At 40.5% G+C, this 18,003-nt stretch overlaps 1 protein-coding gene across 1 annotated transcript in view; it reads right to left on the reverse strand.

Annotated features, from left to right (window-relative positions):
• Positions 1–4,143: 4,143 nt before the first annotated feature.
• Positions 4,144–18,003, reverse strand: part of TMEM156 (transmembrane protein 156) — a 36,076-nt gene continuing 22,216 nt past the window's right edge. The window contains exons 6-7 of the mRNA XM_081303236.1: positions 7,460–7,562; positions 4,144–4,624 (exon numbers count right to left, since the gene is read on the reverse strand). Coding sequence (XP_081159362.1) covers position 4,624; positions 7,460–7,562 — 104 coding nt within the window. The 3' untranslated portion in view covers positions 4,144–4,623. The remainder of the gene's footprint in view (positions 4,625–7,459; positions 7,563–18,003) is intronic.

Raw genomic sequence — 18,003 nt, forward strand, 5'->3', positions numbered from 1 at the left:
GAGCCAGAAAGAGATCATTAGGTCACAGAGCCAGTGCCCTCAAAAGGAAATAAAGTAGTTCCCATGGGACCCTGAGTTAGTTGTTGAAAGAAAGTAATTATTAAAAGAGCAAGACTGGGGGGCTGGAATCGTGGCTCAGCGGTAGAGCGCTCGCCTATCACGTGCCAGGCTCTGGGTTCCATCTTCAGCACCACATAAAAATAAACAAATAAAATAAAGGTACTGTGTCCAACTACAGCTAAAAAGTAAATTAAAAAAAAAAAAAGAGCAAGACTGGGCCCTTGTCTGCTCTGCCTTCCCATCTCACCTTGTGATCTTTCCCTCTCACGTTCCCACCACGATGCTGTGCAGCACCCAAAGACTTCACCAGAGCTGAGCCAAGTTGGTGCCATACCCTCAGACCTCGAATGTGAGCTACATAAAACCTCTTTTCTAATAAAGTACTGAGTCTAGGTATTTTGTTATAATGGACTGATACAAGTAGGTACAAAACAGTAGTTTAAAATATATGCAAACTATACAGAATCGTTATACAATGAACTAACATGTACAGTACCCACCACCAATTTTATAAAAAACAAAAATTATCATTGTGCTAGAAGGCCCTAGTGTATGGGTTGCCAATTCCATCCCCTTATAAGTAACCACCTGCTGAATTTGCAAGCAACATCTGTCATTAACCAAGAATATTGCAAGGGAGGAGCAGGTTGGGAAGAAGTGAATGCCTGTCACTGGGGACACACAGATTGGAGACGCTGTCCCTCTGTCACTCACAGTCTGGGGTTGGGAGGAGACAGACATGAAGACAATTAGCTGTGGTACAAGCAGGACATAAGAAACACTATAGGAGGACTACACTCTAGGGAAACACACACACAAGAGACTTTACTTAAAAGACACTAGGTGGAACAGTACAGAGGATTTTGAAAGCTGGAAGGAAAGGGCACAGGTAACAAGCAGAGGAAAGGCAGGGAAGAGAAGGTGGTTTGCAGGCTCCATTCAAGGGTTTCTAAGTATAGAAGAGGAGAAAGTTGAACTTAAAGCTAGGAGGACAGAGGTTAGAGGAAATCCTCAGGAAAGTGAAAATCCTTCTAGAAACCAAAACTTGCAGCTTTACGTTTGGATGATGTTATTTTCTGCAGGCAAAAGTCTGGAAGTTTGCCATGTAGGTCTCTTCCCCCTCCTTTCCCCGCCCACCTGACTGCTGCCCCTGCATGCACCATTTGCCACACACCGCCAACCCTGCCTCCACAGCCTCTCCTCCATCCATCCCTTTTTCCGCTACTCTGATTCCACTGTGACCGCTCAACGATTCAGCGACTGTGGCAGCCTCCTGGCACGGTGCCTTGTTTCTTCTCTCCAATCTCCAACCTGCGCCTGAATTCTTTCAGTAGAGGGCTGAGGTCCTGGCTGCTAGCAGAGCCAGCGCCCAAGGAGATGAGTATAGGTCATAGCTGACATGGGTCAATAACTCATAGGGAGGGGACCTGGGGTGGGTAAAGTCTGACATGAACCAGTTGAACAGCAAGACATTTTAAAAGTCAGGGTCAGCAGTGTAGATAGGAAATCATGAATCATGCCAGGCACCAAGGACCATAGGTTCTTTTTTAACTGGGACCAATCGCGGGGAGATGGGATCAGAACTACCAGACAAAAGGACACCCAGGACCAGTGTCCAAGCACCAATCACAGGGAGAAGTCTTCAAGGTGCCTTCAGCCCAGCCTCCCTGCACTCCCAGGAGAAAGCCTTTACATTGCTCTGACTGCAGCCCTTCCTCGGGCACCTCACCACCTCCTATTCCAATGCCCGCCTCCACACCACAGAGCCCCAAGAGGGAGCAGGGCAGCCAGACAGACCTAGGATGCCATCACGCAGTAGCCTTGAGACAGTAAGCAAATTGGTGAACTTCCTTTGGCCTCAGCTTTCTCAGGGAGAGTGACATCTGTCTCGAGTTGTCACTGTGAGGAAGAAACAAGAGCATACCTGGTGCACACCTGGTATGTAGTGGGGGCTCCCTCGATGGGCTCTTCATCTAGCCAGTGTTGGTAAAAAACCGACTGTGAGCCAAACAGCATCCCAGCTGCCAAGGATGCCACAGGGGGGAGGACCACTCATGCAACTTCAAGTCCACAGAGGGAGACGGCATGGATTAGTGACCACAGCATGATTGAAAAAACAGGTATGAGAAGAGCGATTGGGATGAAATCCTCAGCAGGAGGCCAGCACCTTGTAAATGACACTTACCTCACTCTGTGTGTCTTGTATCTTAGCAGGTGGTGTGCCTGTCCTGTCCCCTCTGCCAGCTCCTAAGCCCTTGGTGGACAGAGAGCTTCTAGGCCTTTGTGAGGTTCCCAGCGTCTATTAAAGTCTTCCGTTTTAATAAATAAGTGAAATTAGCTTCCTGAAAGCTGCCACAACTTAACAGAACTTGAACTTAATTTATGCCTTTTGTAAGCCAAGTTCCCACTGATTTCCAAGTCATTTGTCAGAACATAATAGGTGATGTACCGGGAAACAATAATTTGGCTTTTCAGAAATGGTATAATATCCATACCTCATAGAGTGTGACACCCCTAACTCCTGCCGAAAAAATCCCAGACCCGAGCTGACTCACCTATTATTTAGGGATGTGAAGACAAGAAAAAGTAAGACTAGCAGCATTCCATTGGCCAAATTTTCAATTTCTAAATTTTACAATTAAAATTTCAGCTTGTAACCTAGCAATAAATAAAAGAAAGAAAGAAAGAGAGAGAGAAGCAGGCTGGGAGGGAGAGAGACAGGAAAAAAAGAACAAAAAACAGAAAAACCCCTCTGTGCTGGCACATTCATTCTTATTGGGGCCGCTTGTCTAAGGGAAGAAAAATATCTTTTCATCTACCCTGGTAAGATCATAGATGAGGCCCCTATAACAAAAGATTAATAAGAGAAAAATATACTAATTTGTTTTATTTATATAGTATGAGAGACATCAAAAGGAAATGAGGACCTACAGAATAACTTAAACCCAAGGGTTTTGTTTTTCTAGTTTTGATGAAGAATGGAGAGTAAAATATGATAGAGCAGAAATCGTATGCTCGAATGACGATACACTGGGGAACTCTGCCAGGCCTGTCTGTTCACACTCTTCTGTGGCCCGAGTCTTTGGAAACAAGAATGCTCCTTGCTCCCACAGAGGGAGGGCACCTCTCACACGGGGATCTTGTGATCTGTTTCAGAGGAAGGTCAGAAAAGATTTTATTGTCTGCTTCAGGGAAGAAAGGTGGTAGGGGAAGAGCAGAGTGACCTTTCTCCTTCTGCTGCTTGTTCAAAGTCATTCTATTTATTTATTTATTTATTTATTTATTTATTTTTTAATTTTTAATTTTTTTAATTGGTTGTTCACAACATTACAAAGCTCTTGACATATCATATTTCATACATTAGATTGAAGTGGGTTATGAACTCCCAATTTTTACCCCAAATGCAGATTGCAGAATCACGTCGGTTACACATCCACAATTTTACATAATGCCCTATTAGTAACTGTTGTATTCTGCTACCTTTCAAAGTCATTCTATTTAAAATATTCCAGTGCCATATTTTAAGGTAGCATGTCCTTAATATCAATACTAAGGACATAATATTAATAATTACATAATGGTAATTATTATTAACCATCACTTAATATTAAGTCTGACCCTGCAATTAAACTCTGCCTCTCTACTCAGATAAGCAATCTTAATCATATGATGATTTCGGAAGATGACATGTAAACTCTAGGAAAATATTTTGGTTGTTTTTCAACATTAAGAGCTGTCCCCTTGCCTATATGTGCTTTTTATTATAATTAATAACTACCATTATTCTTGACATCCAGGAAGGCCATCACAAATATGAAAGCCACAGAATGACATGAAAAACACTTTGCTATTAAACTCAAATACCCGGGCTGGGGATGTGGCTCAAGCGGTAGCGCGCTCACCTGGCATGCGTGCGGCCCGGCTTCGATCCTCAGCACCACATACAGACAAAGATGCTGTGTCCGCCAAATACTGAAAAATAAATATTAAAGTTCTCTCTTTAAAAAAAAAAAAAAACTCAAATACCCAAGCATTTCATTTAAATCATTTTATTTTGGTATCCGTGAAATGTTTTTAAAACATTCTAGTGCCAAAAGGAGGCAAGATTAATAAATGCAAACAAATGTATAAGCAAACAGCCTAGGCCCTCCTAAGCAATTTGCCAAATACTAAACAATCTTTGGTATAGGAAAAAAGTCACCCAGTCAGAATCTGCAATGAGAGAAAGGACTTTCATCCTTGACCATTCTTGGTCAAAATTAAAACCTTGGGTCCACTGTAGTGATGGATGAAAATAAGAGTTAAGTGTTCTCCTGTTCTTTCCGTGGGTTTCACCGGAAATGGGTTTTCCATGACTCACGCTGCTTCCTTGAAAACAGACTCATTCCCTTGATCTCTTGGGTCAGATGAAAGCTCTGAGCTACTTCCCATCAAGCAGTCTGATTCCCATGGCTTTCCTATTGTGAGCCTCAGCTGGACCCAAACATTTACCAACCTACTCATTCCCAAAATAAAATTATAAGCATTCTTCAATAGGGTTCAGTCCAATTTGCTCAGGGATAATCTGAAGATTAAAAAAAAAAAAAGGAAAAAAAATGTTATTCACACAAAAAGTTTGTTAAGTATTCCCTAAATTAGAATCGGTAGGAAACTATTTTAAATCATTTATAAGAACACCAAAAAACTTCCTCAAGACAATTTCCACTCCCCTTATGCAATGGAGCCTCCATTATATCCCTAAGAAGACTGTGTGGGTAGAACTAAAACTTCTGCTCCTGGGACAGAAGAAACCTAGGGTCTCCCGAGCTTCTGCTACCATAGTACCTTGGTCTTTCCCTCTCCATCTATTAAATGAAAAGGTTGGTGCAAGTTCCTTTAAATAACAACATTCCATGATTCTAGTAGAGACAGAAGTTGAGATTAATTCTTTCACCCAACAGATTTTTACAAAAAGTTTAATAAATGTGAGGCATCGCGTCCCCTGAGTGTGGGGTCTCTATTATGCTCTCCTCTGCCCCTGAGAACAGCCTATCATATAGCTTGACACTGTTTGTTGGAATTAGAGGTTCCCTACTCTGATTTCTCCACTCACAGCCTTGTTACTTTTGCCAATGAGTAGAAGAATTTTTGACACAGCAGGTAATAAAGAGGCACTTGGTGAACGGCCAAAAAGGAGCTCTCATTTCCAAGACTGAGCAGCCCAGAGCAAGGGGCATCAAGCATCATGTCCTACAATACTTCCTTGACACGTCATATGGCTATTCTAGATTCTAGCTGGGAATTTCTGAGCCAACAGCAGACCCTGACTGCATCAAGACCCAAGCACTGCCTCTCTTTGTCCTGAACAGGAATGCATCCTGGGTACTTGGAGGCACATTGGACTGTGGAGCTGGCTGTGCAGGGTCCTTTGGTTGTCTCTACAAATCTGCTCTCTACTTACATCCACTCTGCCTGGTGTCCCTGAGGCCAGCCTCCATGAACTGTCTGAACCAGGTCCAGTGCCAAATGGCCCCAGTTGAGTGTAGCCAGTGGAGAGTAGGAACCCAGTCCAGCAGAGCAGGAGGTATTTAATTCTCTCTCCTGGGCAACCACAGGCTATAGCATCCTCTGCCAGATCACACTCATTCAGACTGCTCTGTGTATGATTGTGTGTCTCTGTCTCTCTGAGCTCCTTGCCCCTTTGGCCTTAAGGACAGTAGTAGCACCTCACTGTCACTAGAGCCAAGGTGCTGACCCCCAACTTGGCCTTCCCACATCCTGATTAACAGGATCAAACTCAATTTGGATATGATACCAGTTTCCTTTTAGGACCTTTACTGACAACAACTCAAGTATTATGAAGAGTATATAACACAGTAAGAAGGAACTCATAAATTCTAGTTTCCCTCCTGTTACGGTTTGGATCTTAAATGTCTCCCAAAGACTGTGTGTTGAAGGCTTGGTTACCAGCCTGTGATGCTACTGGGTTGGGTGGGAGGGGGGCTTTAGGAGGTGGGGCCTAGTGGAAGGAAGTTAGGTCATTGGGGGTGTGCCCCTGAAGAAGATATTAGGACCCCATTGTTCCTCCTCCTCCTCCTCCTCCTCCTCCTCCTCCTCCTCCTCCTCCTCCTCCTCCTCCTCTTCTCCTTCTCCTTCTCCTTCTCCTCCTCCTCCTCCTCCTCCTCCTCCTCCTCCTCCTCCTCCTTCTTCTTCTTCTTCTTCTTTCTCTCTCTCTCTCTCTCTCTCTCTCTCTCTCTCTCTCTCTCTCTCTCTCTCTCTCTTCCCCTCCCTCCTTCTCTCCCTTTCTCCCTCTTTCTCTGCTTCCTGGCCACCATGAGATGAAGAGCTTTGCTCTGCCACATGCTCCCCACCACGATATTATGTTCTGCCTCACCATAGACCCAAAGCAATTGAGCCAAATGACCAACTGAAACCTCCAAAACCATGAGCCAAAATAAACCTTTCCTTTTTTAAGTTATTTTCTCCAGTATTTCATCACAGCAATGAAAAGCTGACTAATACACTCCCTCTTCCTTGTTATACTTTTTTCTACCCTACATTGGTTATAGAATGCCTTTAACATAGTAACTACTTAATAAATATTTTTACTTTATAAATATTTGTTGAATGAAGCCAGGTATGATGACATATGTCTGTAATCCTAGTGGATCCTGAGGCTGAGACAGGAGGATTACAAGTTCAAGTTCAGCTTCAGCAACTCCGGGAGGCCCTAACAACTTAATGAGAACTTTTCTCAAAATTTAAAACAAATAAAAGGGCTGGGAATGTAGCTCAGTTGTAAAGTGCTCCTAGGTTAAATCCCCAGTACCCAAAATATATATGTATCTAAAATGTGTACATATATTATGTATATATTATATATTATGTATTGTATATATTATGTATTATATATATATATTATATACATATATATTTGTTGAATGAATGTAAAAAGTTTCTAAGGCACTTCTGATCACAGTTTTAGACTTATATACATGGAAATCTATGTGCAGTCATCTAGATTATCCAATGTTACATTTAAAGAAGTTTCTTATTTCAGTAATTGGAGGGTGGGGATTCTGCTTTGCAAATCTCCTTTTCTTTTTTCTCATGCTGAGACTGAAGTATGGCTTAACTCCAGGAAAAACAGTGCCAAGGGATGAGGTGACATCTCAGGGGCAGACTAAGAGATTAGTTTAATAGACTGCAAGATTAGTTTACTGATCCTTCCTAGATCTTGGAGAAAATAGTGATTTAAGTGCATATCATCTAATTCATACAGACTGACTTTGCAAGATCATCACTTTCTGCGTCCTACAACCAGATCGAAACATACTTTAGGTTAAACTGCACCTCCTTAAATCTGTTCGTGTTTATAATGAACAAGCTAAACAGTCAATGAAGCCGAATCATCACTCACCATGTGTATTGATCTCGATGATGAACTGCAGAAGTTGCTTCCAGTTCTGGTATTGGGGGGAGCACTTCCTCTATCTGAGCCAAGGGCAGCCCCTGTGTGGACTCTATTATTTAAGGAGAGCTTATTAGTCTACATTTAGTCAACAGCAATGCAAAAAAAGAGACACATGTGACTAATGTAGAGAAGATATCTATATTAGATATACTCTGATGTAGGAAATGCAGGAAGAGAATCCTGCCCAATATCTAAAGAGGATTTGGTAATTTCCACCACCCACTAAATTTCCTGCCTATAACTCTAACACCTTCAACCCGTTTATCTCAACTCTGTTTTGGTCCTTCATTCTTTCCCTCACCTTCTCACTCCATTTCTTTGGCACAAGATGTGAAGCCTAGTTAAGGAGAAGCAGTGCAGAAAAGGCTTTGTCCTATCACATTGTTGAAATATGCTCCTATGGATAATATGAATAATGTCTTCAATTTTAGGGAGAATTTTAAGAAGCACAGTTACAAATTAAATGAATTCTAATCTGTCTTCATGCTTTATGACTACGTGACTCTATAAAATTATTTATTCTTCTAATATTATCTTCAGTTGACTTCAAGTTAGGAAATGAACATCCATGTCCTACATTGTGGCATCTCTTTCATTTTCCTAGGATCTGGGGTCCTGATTCTAGTTTCTATATTCAAACTTGAGTTCTATAGAATACATGTGGGTTTTGCTTGATCGACATATCTACCTTTTATGTGTGAGAGAGAGAGACTGGGGATCAAAATAAGGGGTGCTCCACTACTGAGTTACATTCCCGGCCCTCTTTAATTTTTATTTTACTTTGATACACGGTCTCCCTAAATTGCCCAGTCTGGCCTCAAACTTGAGATCCTCCTGCTTCAGCATCCGTGTTACCTGGGATTACAGGAAGGTCCACCACACCCAGCTGACATCTCTACTTTTGATGCAAAACCCTGAACTTGGGTGGAAATGAGGTAACAATGGTTCAAGAAAAATTAGTGTAGTTGCTTCTTTGATTTCTGAGGAGAAATCAAAAGAGAATGTTCGAGCATTCAAGAGCATGATGCCTCTTGTCCACGGAGACAATTAAACACTGGCACTGGTCACCCAAACAGAAATACTGCAGAATCTTCTCCCAGAAATTTTTCTTTTAACTAGAAAATTTCTTTTAATAATAAAAACTTTATTGGGGGCATTAATTTTCTAAATAAGGAACACATTCCCATGATTCAAAATCTAAAAACTATGAAGAGATATTCAGTAAACTGTCACCCTCATCTCTAGTCTCCTAGACAATCATTTCTATCCCACCACATAGTTCTTCTTGTCTTCCCTTCATCTGCCACAGGCAAGCAAGTTTGCTAGTATGTGTGTGCATGCACTTGTATAGTAGTATATATACAGTATATAGAATATACCTACTATATATATGTGTGTGTATGTGTATGTATGTATATATATACATATATATATATATATATATATATATATATATATATGTAGGTATACATACAAACACTTAATAATATATCTTGAAAGAGCCAGATGTGATGGTGCACACCTGTAATCCCAGAGACTCTGGAGGCTGAGGCAGGAGGATGGCATATATATAATATTATATATATTATTCTATGGATGTTTTATTTCTATTTTGTTTAGGATTTTTGCATAAATTAGATTGTTCAACATTTCATTTTAGAGTCAGTCTTTTTTGGCTTTGAACAATACTATTAATATTAGGAAGCATCCTTTTTTCCTTTGATCTGTGCTTTGAATAAGGTTTGTCCCCAAGGATACATGTGTCAAAAGCTTGTCCCCAGTGTGGTGATGTTAAGAGGTGGTAGAACTTTTAAGAGGTGGGGTCTAGTAGGAGGTCATTGGGACCCTCAGAAGGGATTAAATAGTTCTCAGGGGACCCTGGTTATTTCTCTCAAGAGGGTTATTATGAAAGAGGGAGCTTGACCCCTCCCTGGCCTCTTTGACTTCCTGTGTGATGATGTGATCTATTCATCTCATACGTGTTCTTGCCACTGTGGTACCATCAGTCATGAGGTCTTCACCAGAGCCATGCAGAAGCTGGAACCATGCACTTGAACTTCAAGAACTGTGAGTTCAATAAATGTCTTTTCTTCATAATGTACCTGGCCTCAGATATTTGTTATAGTAACAGAAAACAGGCTGATATAAACACTTCTGGAAACATCTATTTCTTTGAGTTGATAAATGCTCCTGCAAAATGATCTTCCTATTACTTTTTAAGGGTTAATTCACACATTTTCTATATCCTTTCTTTCTTTTTCTCAATACTGGGGGATTAAACCCAGAGCATCACACATGCTAGGCAAGTGCTCTACCATTGGGCTACATCCCCAGCCCTTTTGATTTTATTTGGGAACAGGGCTCATTAAGTTCCTCAGGTTGGCCTCAAATTTGTGATCCTCCTGCATCTGCCTTCCAAGTAGCTAGGACTACAGGCATGTGCTACCACCCTCAGCTCACTCTTTCTATTCTATGACAATTGATTTGTTCAGTTTTTCTATTTCTTCTGGTGTCAGATTTTATAAATTTCCTTAGAAAGTTATGTTTTTAATGAAAAAATGAATAAAAATCAAGATAGCAACTACTTTTTAGAAGGGGTAGGAATTAATAGAACATTTCTGAGGCCATTTCCAGCAGATAGTCCATGAAAATGATAAAATCACAACTAAAGTTAGAATTTTTTCTTACAGAGCACTTAATTTTCAAAGGAAAAATGACAAAAGTTCCCTAATTAGCAAAAAGGTGGAAAAGGCTCAGTCTTCACATGGGCCCAGATCTCTCATTTCCTGTTCTTGTTTCCTCACAGACCCTTTGCACATAAGTCCCTTAGCATGCTTCATTTTTATTTTACTGTAAGTACCAATCAGATCTATGAGTCTACCTCTATGAGCCCTGTCTCACCCTGAAGGTTCCTTCAAGTCTGATTTCTCTTTCTATACCTGAGCTTCAGGAAGAGTGATCCTGGTAGGCAGAATTCTAAGGGCCCCCAAATTCCTACCACCTGCCCTTCATGCTTCCTGTAATCTCCTCTCCTTGAGTGTGGACAGCACTGTGAAAAAGAATGGGGTTTCTGCTCCTGTGATTAGGTTATATTTTAAGGCAAAGATGAAGGGATTTTACAGTTAACTTCTCAAATCAATTGATTTTGAGTTAATAAAATGGGAGACCATTTTGGGTGGGCCTGATTTAATAAAGCAAAAGTCTTTAAAAGAAAGACTTAGCTCTCCCTGAGATCAAGGAGACTCCCCTGCTGGCTTAAGGATGTAAATTGCCCTGTTCTGAGCTGCCTCCTGGGCAGGAGAACCTCTAGGTGACCCCATGACCTGAAGGCAGTCTCCAGAGGATGCCCAGTAGAAACCCAAGGCCCCCAGTATACATGAGCAAGGCAATGAATACTGCCAGTCACCTGAATGACCTTGGAAGCAGTTCCTCCAAATGAGAACGCAGCTCTGCAGATACATATTATTAACTTCAGCACTTAGAGACCTTGAACTAAGCCACGCCCAGGTAAGCCACGCCCAGACTTCCAACCAATAGAAATTCATATAATAAATGAGTATTGTTTTAAACTCATAAATTTACGGTTAATTGGTTACACAATAGAAGATACAGGGTCTTGGGTTCTATCCCAGATCTTTTGAATTAGAATCTCCCTTTGTAAAAGCCTGGAATCCTGAATTTTATAGACCTCCAGGTTGATTCTGATGCATGTGACAGTGTCAGAATGAACTTACTGTGCAAATAATTGCTCAGACATTCTTTAACCAAGCATTTTATAACTTCCAGAATTCGAGATTTGGCGATTGTTCTTTTAAAAGTTTATAATAGCAAAAGAGTCTACTCATAAAACTAAATAATTATCAAGGAAAATTAATAGAGCTCTTTCAGTTGGAAAGTGCTCATCGTTTGCTTATTCATTCAGTTGGCTATGTTTTATAGCACCATATAACCATAATTTATTGTAGAAAGCTATTACCTGTCAAAATGATGGTTAGTATGGAGTAATTCTCCAGTGGTGCATTGTCTTCAGTTTCTCCTAGTATCCAAAGTCATGTAACTTACATGCTAATAGCAAACTTCTAAAAAATTGATCAAAAAGTAGGATAAATGTCATTTTAAAACTTTCTTCAGAATAGCTAAAATGGATGGGATCTTTTTCTTGTACTACATGGGGAAATAGAATTTCTTTCAAATATCATTAATTTACCAACACTAGTTAAGGCAACAGAAGTCATCAAAAATATTTTTAAATTCACAGATGTCTTTTCATGAATTTGTCAAATCTCTGAATCTCTGAACCAAACATTTTTTAAATGTTTTTTTAAAGAACCTCAGAAAAGTCTAAGAAATTAAAAAGAACCTCAGTGTGAATTTTGACCTGGCTGAATTCAGCAAACAAAATGGATTTCCATCAGTAGAAACTTTGATAAAAGATAAAACTCTATGTCTTATGTTCTTGAATAAAACTTTCTCACTGTCTATGGCAATGTCCAGGTTGCCCTTCGAGGCTTCTTTTCTTCTTCTTTTTATTTTTTTCAGTATTCCTGTCATTTTTCAAAGGTACTTTATACCTATGACATCTACCATCTAACTTCAATTCAACTTTCCAAAGCTACTGATTCCCACTGCTTAACGGAAACTTACTACATGCTTTCGTCATTTTGTTCCTAATGATCTTCCTCTCAAAGACGAGGCACATCTCCCACCCTGGGGGCATGTCTAAACCTCTCTCTCAGCCTAGCCAGTCTCTCTTGGCTGCTGAAGAAATTTGCCCATCATTTTTTAAATTCTTATCTCCAAAACTACTTGCTCAGCTATGTCTTACTTGGTTATTAAGTTGGAAAGCCCCAAATAGCTCAAAACAAAACAAGGAGGTGTAAACAGTGTTAGGTGACCATACACGCTATGTCCCCTGTGCCCACTTCCCTAGTAGTGGACTTCCCCAATAGTGGACTTAGCAGATTTTGTTGTAATTGCTCATTTGTCTCCCTCTCTGAGGACAAAAATTATGTGTACTTCATTATTTGAGTTCTCAGAACCTACCTTAGATCATGACACGCAATACGTACGTACTCAATAAGTAAGTGTCGTGTCAAATGACTGAAAGAATGTCCTTTAACTTCTCTGTGCCTTGTTTTTCTCAATCAAAAAGCATAGGTTCAAGCAGAGCAAGGAGTCAACCCTGAGTTAGCACCCAGGAATTTGGGAGTAAGAAAAATAAGATTGTCTTCCAAGAGTTGTCTATTAAATCAATCTTTGATCAGATCTCAAGCTTACAAAATCATCTTCAAAATATTATTCCCAAGCCAAAACCTGCTCAGTATCCAAAGTGCTTTGTTAAATGAAGCAATCAGGCTACCTTAAAGTAGGGAAGAAGGTCTAGAGCTACCTGGCCTGGGGATGCATTTTAAGACCTAGCAAGCAACCCTTGGCTATGATTTGATTTCCCACATGGTTCTGCCAGAGAGACAGCACACAAGTTCGCTGTCACAGAGAATCTCAATTGTACCACTCTTTGTGAATGAATACACTGGCCTTCAGGTTTTGTAAACCCATTGGTATGAGCTGGATTATTTCAATGGATCCTTATTAATGCACTGTTATCTCAGAAGACTAAACCCAGAAGAAAAGCACTGGACCAAGTATACTCCAAGTACGAGGCACCTTACAGGTGGCCTTACAGGTGGCAGAGGTCGGTGCTGGAGTGGCCCTGGCCTTGCCCCACACCTTCCATTTGGCAGTGGTGTTGACACCTGCCCTGTGGAGATCACTTCCCTGTGACTTTGGAAAAGCTAGGGTGGCTACTTTGAGGCTAAAAGAAAATGAAGATGAGGATAAAATGAGGTGATACATTTGATTGTACTTTGAAAATCCACAAAGCACTACCAGTGCCAAGCAATGTTATTCCCCACATTTGTTTAAGCCCTCCCCGTGGTTCTGCTCAGAATCCACCAGGACCCACTCAGGGGCTCAGCAGGTGAGAGCTCTGGGTAACAGACCCTGGAAATGAGGCTCTCAGTTCTTCCCTCCTCCCTGTGTAGTTTGGGAGACTTAGCCATTCTGATTCTTCCAAGAGGCAGTGGCAATTAACATCTCATCTGCTATCCACAGAGCACTTGCTTTCCTCAAAAGTGCTTCTCCAAAAATAAAGAAATGCTGGTTTATCCTCATTGATTACTTTAGTCAAGACAGCTGTGGAACATTTCAGACAGTTGGTGATTGTTATACAGTTCTCTAATTTAGCTTTAAAAAAAAAACCTTCCAGTCTTAATGACCTCTTACTGCCATAGGAATGCAGAACTTCAATATCTTTCTACATCATTCTGACCTGTTCATCACATACAAATATTGGCACTTCTGTGCAAGCCTAAGATAGCTAGTAGCCTTTTAGGACTAACAGAACCAATTACAGCAGCCTAAAATAGATTTGCATTATTCAAGGCGCCAACTTCCCACTATGGTCAAAGCTCCATCTGTTATTATTAACAGTGATCCTAAAGCTACTCCTCTGCACCCAATCTGGTTAATGTGAGAATCAAATGAGAACAGAAGATAAACGGTTGCAAAATTATCTAGAATTAACACTAGAGAGGGAAAAACAACCCTGCTTGAACTGACAGCTGCCAATATTCACAGCCATTTACTGAGTTCTTGTACACTTCAAACTGCAGATAGCCTTCCTACTCCAAGAAATGAAACCGAGAAAGAGTTTCACAGTGTTCCTTTCATTGTTTTGAATAGGGATTGTCAAAAGTTACAATTCGGGGTGGGGTGGGGGATGGTGAGGGAGTTCTGAAAATTTGTTGTAAAATAGTAGCAATGATCTTTTCAGCACAGTGGAAATACAACAGAGAGTTGTATTTATTTGGCACATGTTTATTTGGTTTCTACTATGTACAGTACACATGCCCTATGCTGTGAGCTAGGGATGCACTGATGAATATCATCAGATAGTGCCCCTGGCCTCAAGATGCTGACTGATTTATGGAAGAGACATCAATCAAATACCAACAAAAATATAAAATAGCAACAGTGACAATTGCTACGAAGAGGTTGGTGGTGTTTTAAGAGTATGTAATAAAAGCAAGTAAAAATTAGTACAGAAAGTTCCAGAATACTTCCCTGAGAAGGTGCTGGTTTAAGTCCAGATCACAAGGGAAGGGTTGGAATTAACTAGACAAAGTCAGGGTGGGCAAATGGGAGGTATGTATGGGCAGCAAGGGAAGCAAGATGGTTCAGGCAGTGACAGTCTGGCAAAGATGAAAGAGATGTTAATGTGCATATGTTTTGTCATCAGTTCTTCCAGACCTGGTATAAATAGCTGTCACATAAAGGTATTCAAGGAATGAACAGAATACATCATCCTATGCTGCCTATAGATTTTTCACACTTATGAATTTCCTCTTGCAAAGAGAGTTATCCTCTGCATTTTTATCTATTCTGTAACCAAGCAGATGGCTGTAACCTTTCCTGTTTTATGAACTCAAACCTGTATTTTAAGAGTCATAAATATTATAGTTAAGCAAGTAAAAATTAAATTTTCACGTTATCTTGCTTGGTTGCAAAACATCTGGCACCAGTAATTTATCTTCTTTTCCGTGGGAAATTGAAACCTGCTTAGCCTTTATGCACTAGGCATAAACATTGCAAATTATAACTTTACATTGCCATTAGTTTCATTTGGAGGTAATGTAAATGGGGTCATCCACTTAATTTTGACATTTACTAATTCTCTTTCAAAATAAAATTCCATTTTCTTTGCTTTGTGTTCCCTGAGAACCCATCCACATTAACTACCAAAAAAAAAAAAATCAGCCAATGCTGAAATGTTTCTTTGTGGATGACTCACATTGCCACACAAGCTGCTACAACTTTATATAGAGAAAACACTTCATCTCTGTTTCCAGTGTTAAACGTAAAAGCAAGAAGAGTTTTGATCTGTGGGTTGCACCAGCAGCTTCTCGGTACACCATTGTCATTGTATGCTAGAAAGTGCATCAGTTGGACAGACTGAATTTAAATTCTGACTTTGCTAGGAACTAAAGACAGTTATATAAGCTCTCTTGGTTTCAGTTTTCTGATCAGAAAAAAAAGTGAAATTCCTATGAAACTACATGAAATGACATATATGGAAGTACAGTGCATGTGGAAGGTGTCCCATGAGATATTAGATTCCCTTCTCCTAAGGCAACCAGGGGTAGAATCTCTTTATTCTCCTTGGAAGCCCTGTGAAGGCAGGGATTGTGCCTATGCAATGTGCTTAGTGTAATGGTGGCCTATAGTCTTGGGTTGATTATTTAAAGGTGAAGAATGCCGAGTGTTAAAGTTGTCACCATTTTCCATGGACATAGCAGGGAGACCACTTCACAGACTCAAAAGCCAGTGTGAGTGGAAAATCTAATCCCAGAAACTTGTTGTTGCAGATATTCGTGTAGTGGCTATCCAGCACTGGGACATCTAGAGGGTCATCTCAAGTACAGGGAAAGTCAGAGAGGCAGACAGTTTTTCTCCTTGCTTCCTGGCACCTGGTGTACCACTGTGTGGCCTCCACTCGGTCCTGTAGGGGCAAGCCATCCTGGGGTGAGATCTCATGATGCACACTGGTTACAGCATAGCCCCAAACCTCAGAGGGAGCACTCATGGTGGTGACAGCAGCAAGACATTCTCACCAGACCATTCCTGGCGTGTGACTTAGGCTGTATTTTGGCTTCCTGCCCTACCCCCCAAATTCCTGTTTATCTGCAAAGCTCAGATTCCCAACCTGCCTTTTGCTTTTATGGCTTACCTACTGGTTTTCCATAAATTTCTTTTCTGCAGTCAGTCAAGTGGGGTTTTTGTGTTTGCATCAATGATTTAGATCCTAGTCTACTCTTCCTGCCCCTGGCCTTGGGTTCTCAACGTGGCCAATACATTGAGCACTGTTTTTAGAGATACATTTTCAGATTATGTGATTTTCAAAATCCGTTCTTGGAGGTGGTTGATGTTTTCCATTATTCTTTGATATCCTTAGTAAGCCTATAAAATGTGCTTTAGGTTCTTCAATGGAGTCGAATTATGTTCTCTCTAATTACTCTTTGTTGCTTCATTTGTTTTCACCTTTCCCAGTGCCTGAGATTCATATCTTGCTCATCTGCTCTTTATCCTCAATACTCATTTCCCCTTAGGGGCTTTGTGAGGTTTCATAGCTTTTATCGTGCATGAACTACGTGCCAAATATTATGCTAGGGATGAGGACACGAAGAGGAATAAGGCAGCATCAGGGCTTGTGTGAAGATAATCACTGGATGAATAAGACATTAGGTAGATTAACGCCAAGACAGGCAATGGAGGTCACCATGCCTCTCAAGCAAGGAGGAAAACAGACACACAAAAGGCTGGGATTTGATTCTACATGACATCTCTTTCTACAGTAGTGAGACTCATTTATTCTGTGATCATTGTGTCTCTAGTATGTACCAGGCGTGGTGCAGTGCCAGCATCCTGGTAATCTCTCCTTATTGCTCTCTTGTCGATGAATGAAAGTCTTTTGGAGGGTGTGAGCCTGTCTGTACCTCTGAGTGTAACAAAAGTGACTTTGTAATCCGTGAACAAGTGGCGAGACATTCTGGAACACAGAGCTGGAGTCGAAGGTGGCACAGTCGCTGCTTCTTTGAACTACATTTTTTTTTCTTTCTCATGTTACTGCGTTTTCAGAGAACCATACAGATACATTTCCCCCTTACATTCTCACTGCTGCCTATAATCCATCATTACAAAGATCGGCCTTAAAAACGGCACTCAAGGGAGACATTATTGCCTTTCCATTTCTCTCTCAGAATAGGGAGAGGGAAAAAAATGCATTTAGGTTAAAGGAATATAAATAACAAAGAATCTGCTTCTTTCCCTTTTTAAGATGCTGAGCCTCAAAAGGATTCTTGGTTTTAAAAATGGCCATCACCCCTTGGCCTGAACTAAACATTAATATTATATACCTGGTAATAAAGCCACACTTTTAGTGAGAGCTATTAAAGGGGAAGTAGGGCTGAGACAGGTTTCTTGGGTGAAAGAAAATCACAGACTCATAAATACAACTTGTGAGGTTAGTCTTGTGGTTGGCCAGGACTTAAAATTTGTGATTCCCTCGATTATATGGGTTGACAGGGGAGCTATTGACTTTTTCTCAGACAAGACTGCAGTGCTCAAAATTATGCCTTAAAAACAGAAATGACCAGGATTCCTAAGACAACCAAAAAGCTCAGCCAAACTGGGTTAAACCATTTCTGGTGTACAGGCCCGTGTACTAAATAAGAACCAGGGAATGCTATTTTCTCCTTTTTTTAAAAAAAAAAAAAATATTTTTTTCTCATTTAAAAACTTTTTTGAGGGCTGGGGATGTGGCTTAGTGGTCAAGTGCACCTGAGTTCAATCCCGGGTACCAAAAAAAAAAAAAAAAAGTTTTATGGCTTTTATTAATCAAATTTACATTGGCTACCTAGAATTTCCATTAACTT

This window comes from Spermophilus citellus (genome assembly GCF_964194105.1).
Source record: "Spermophilus citellus genome assembly, chromosome: 8".
NCBI classification, from domain to species: domain Eukaryota; kingdom Metazoa; phylum Chordata; class Mammalia; order Rodentia; family Sciuridae; genus Spermophilus; species Spermophilus citellus.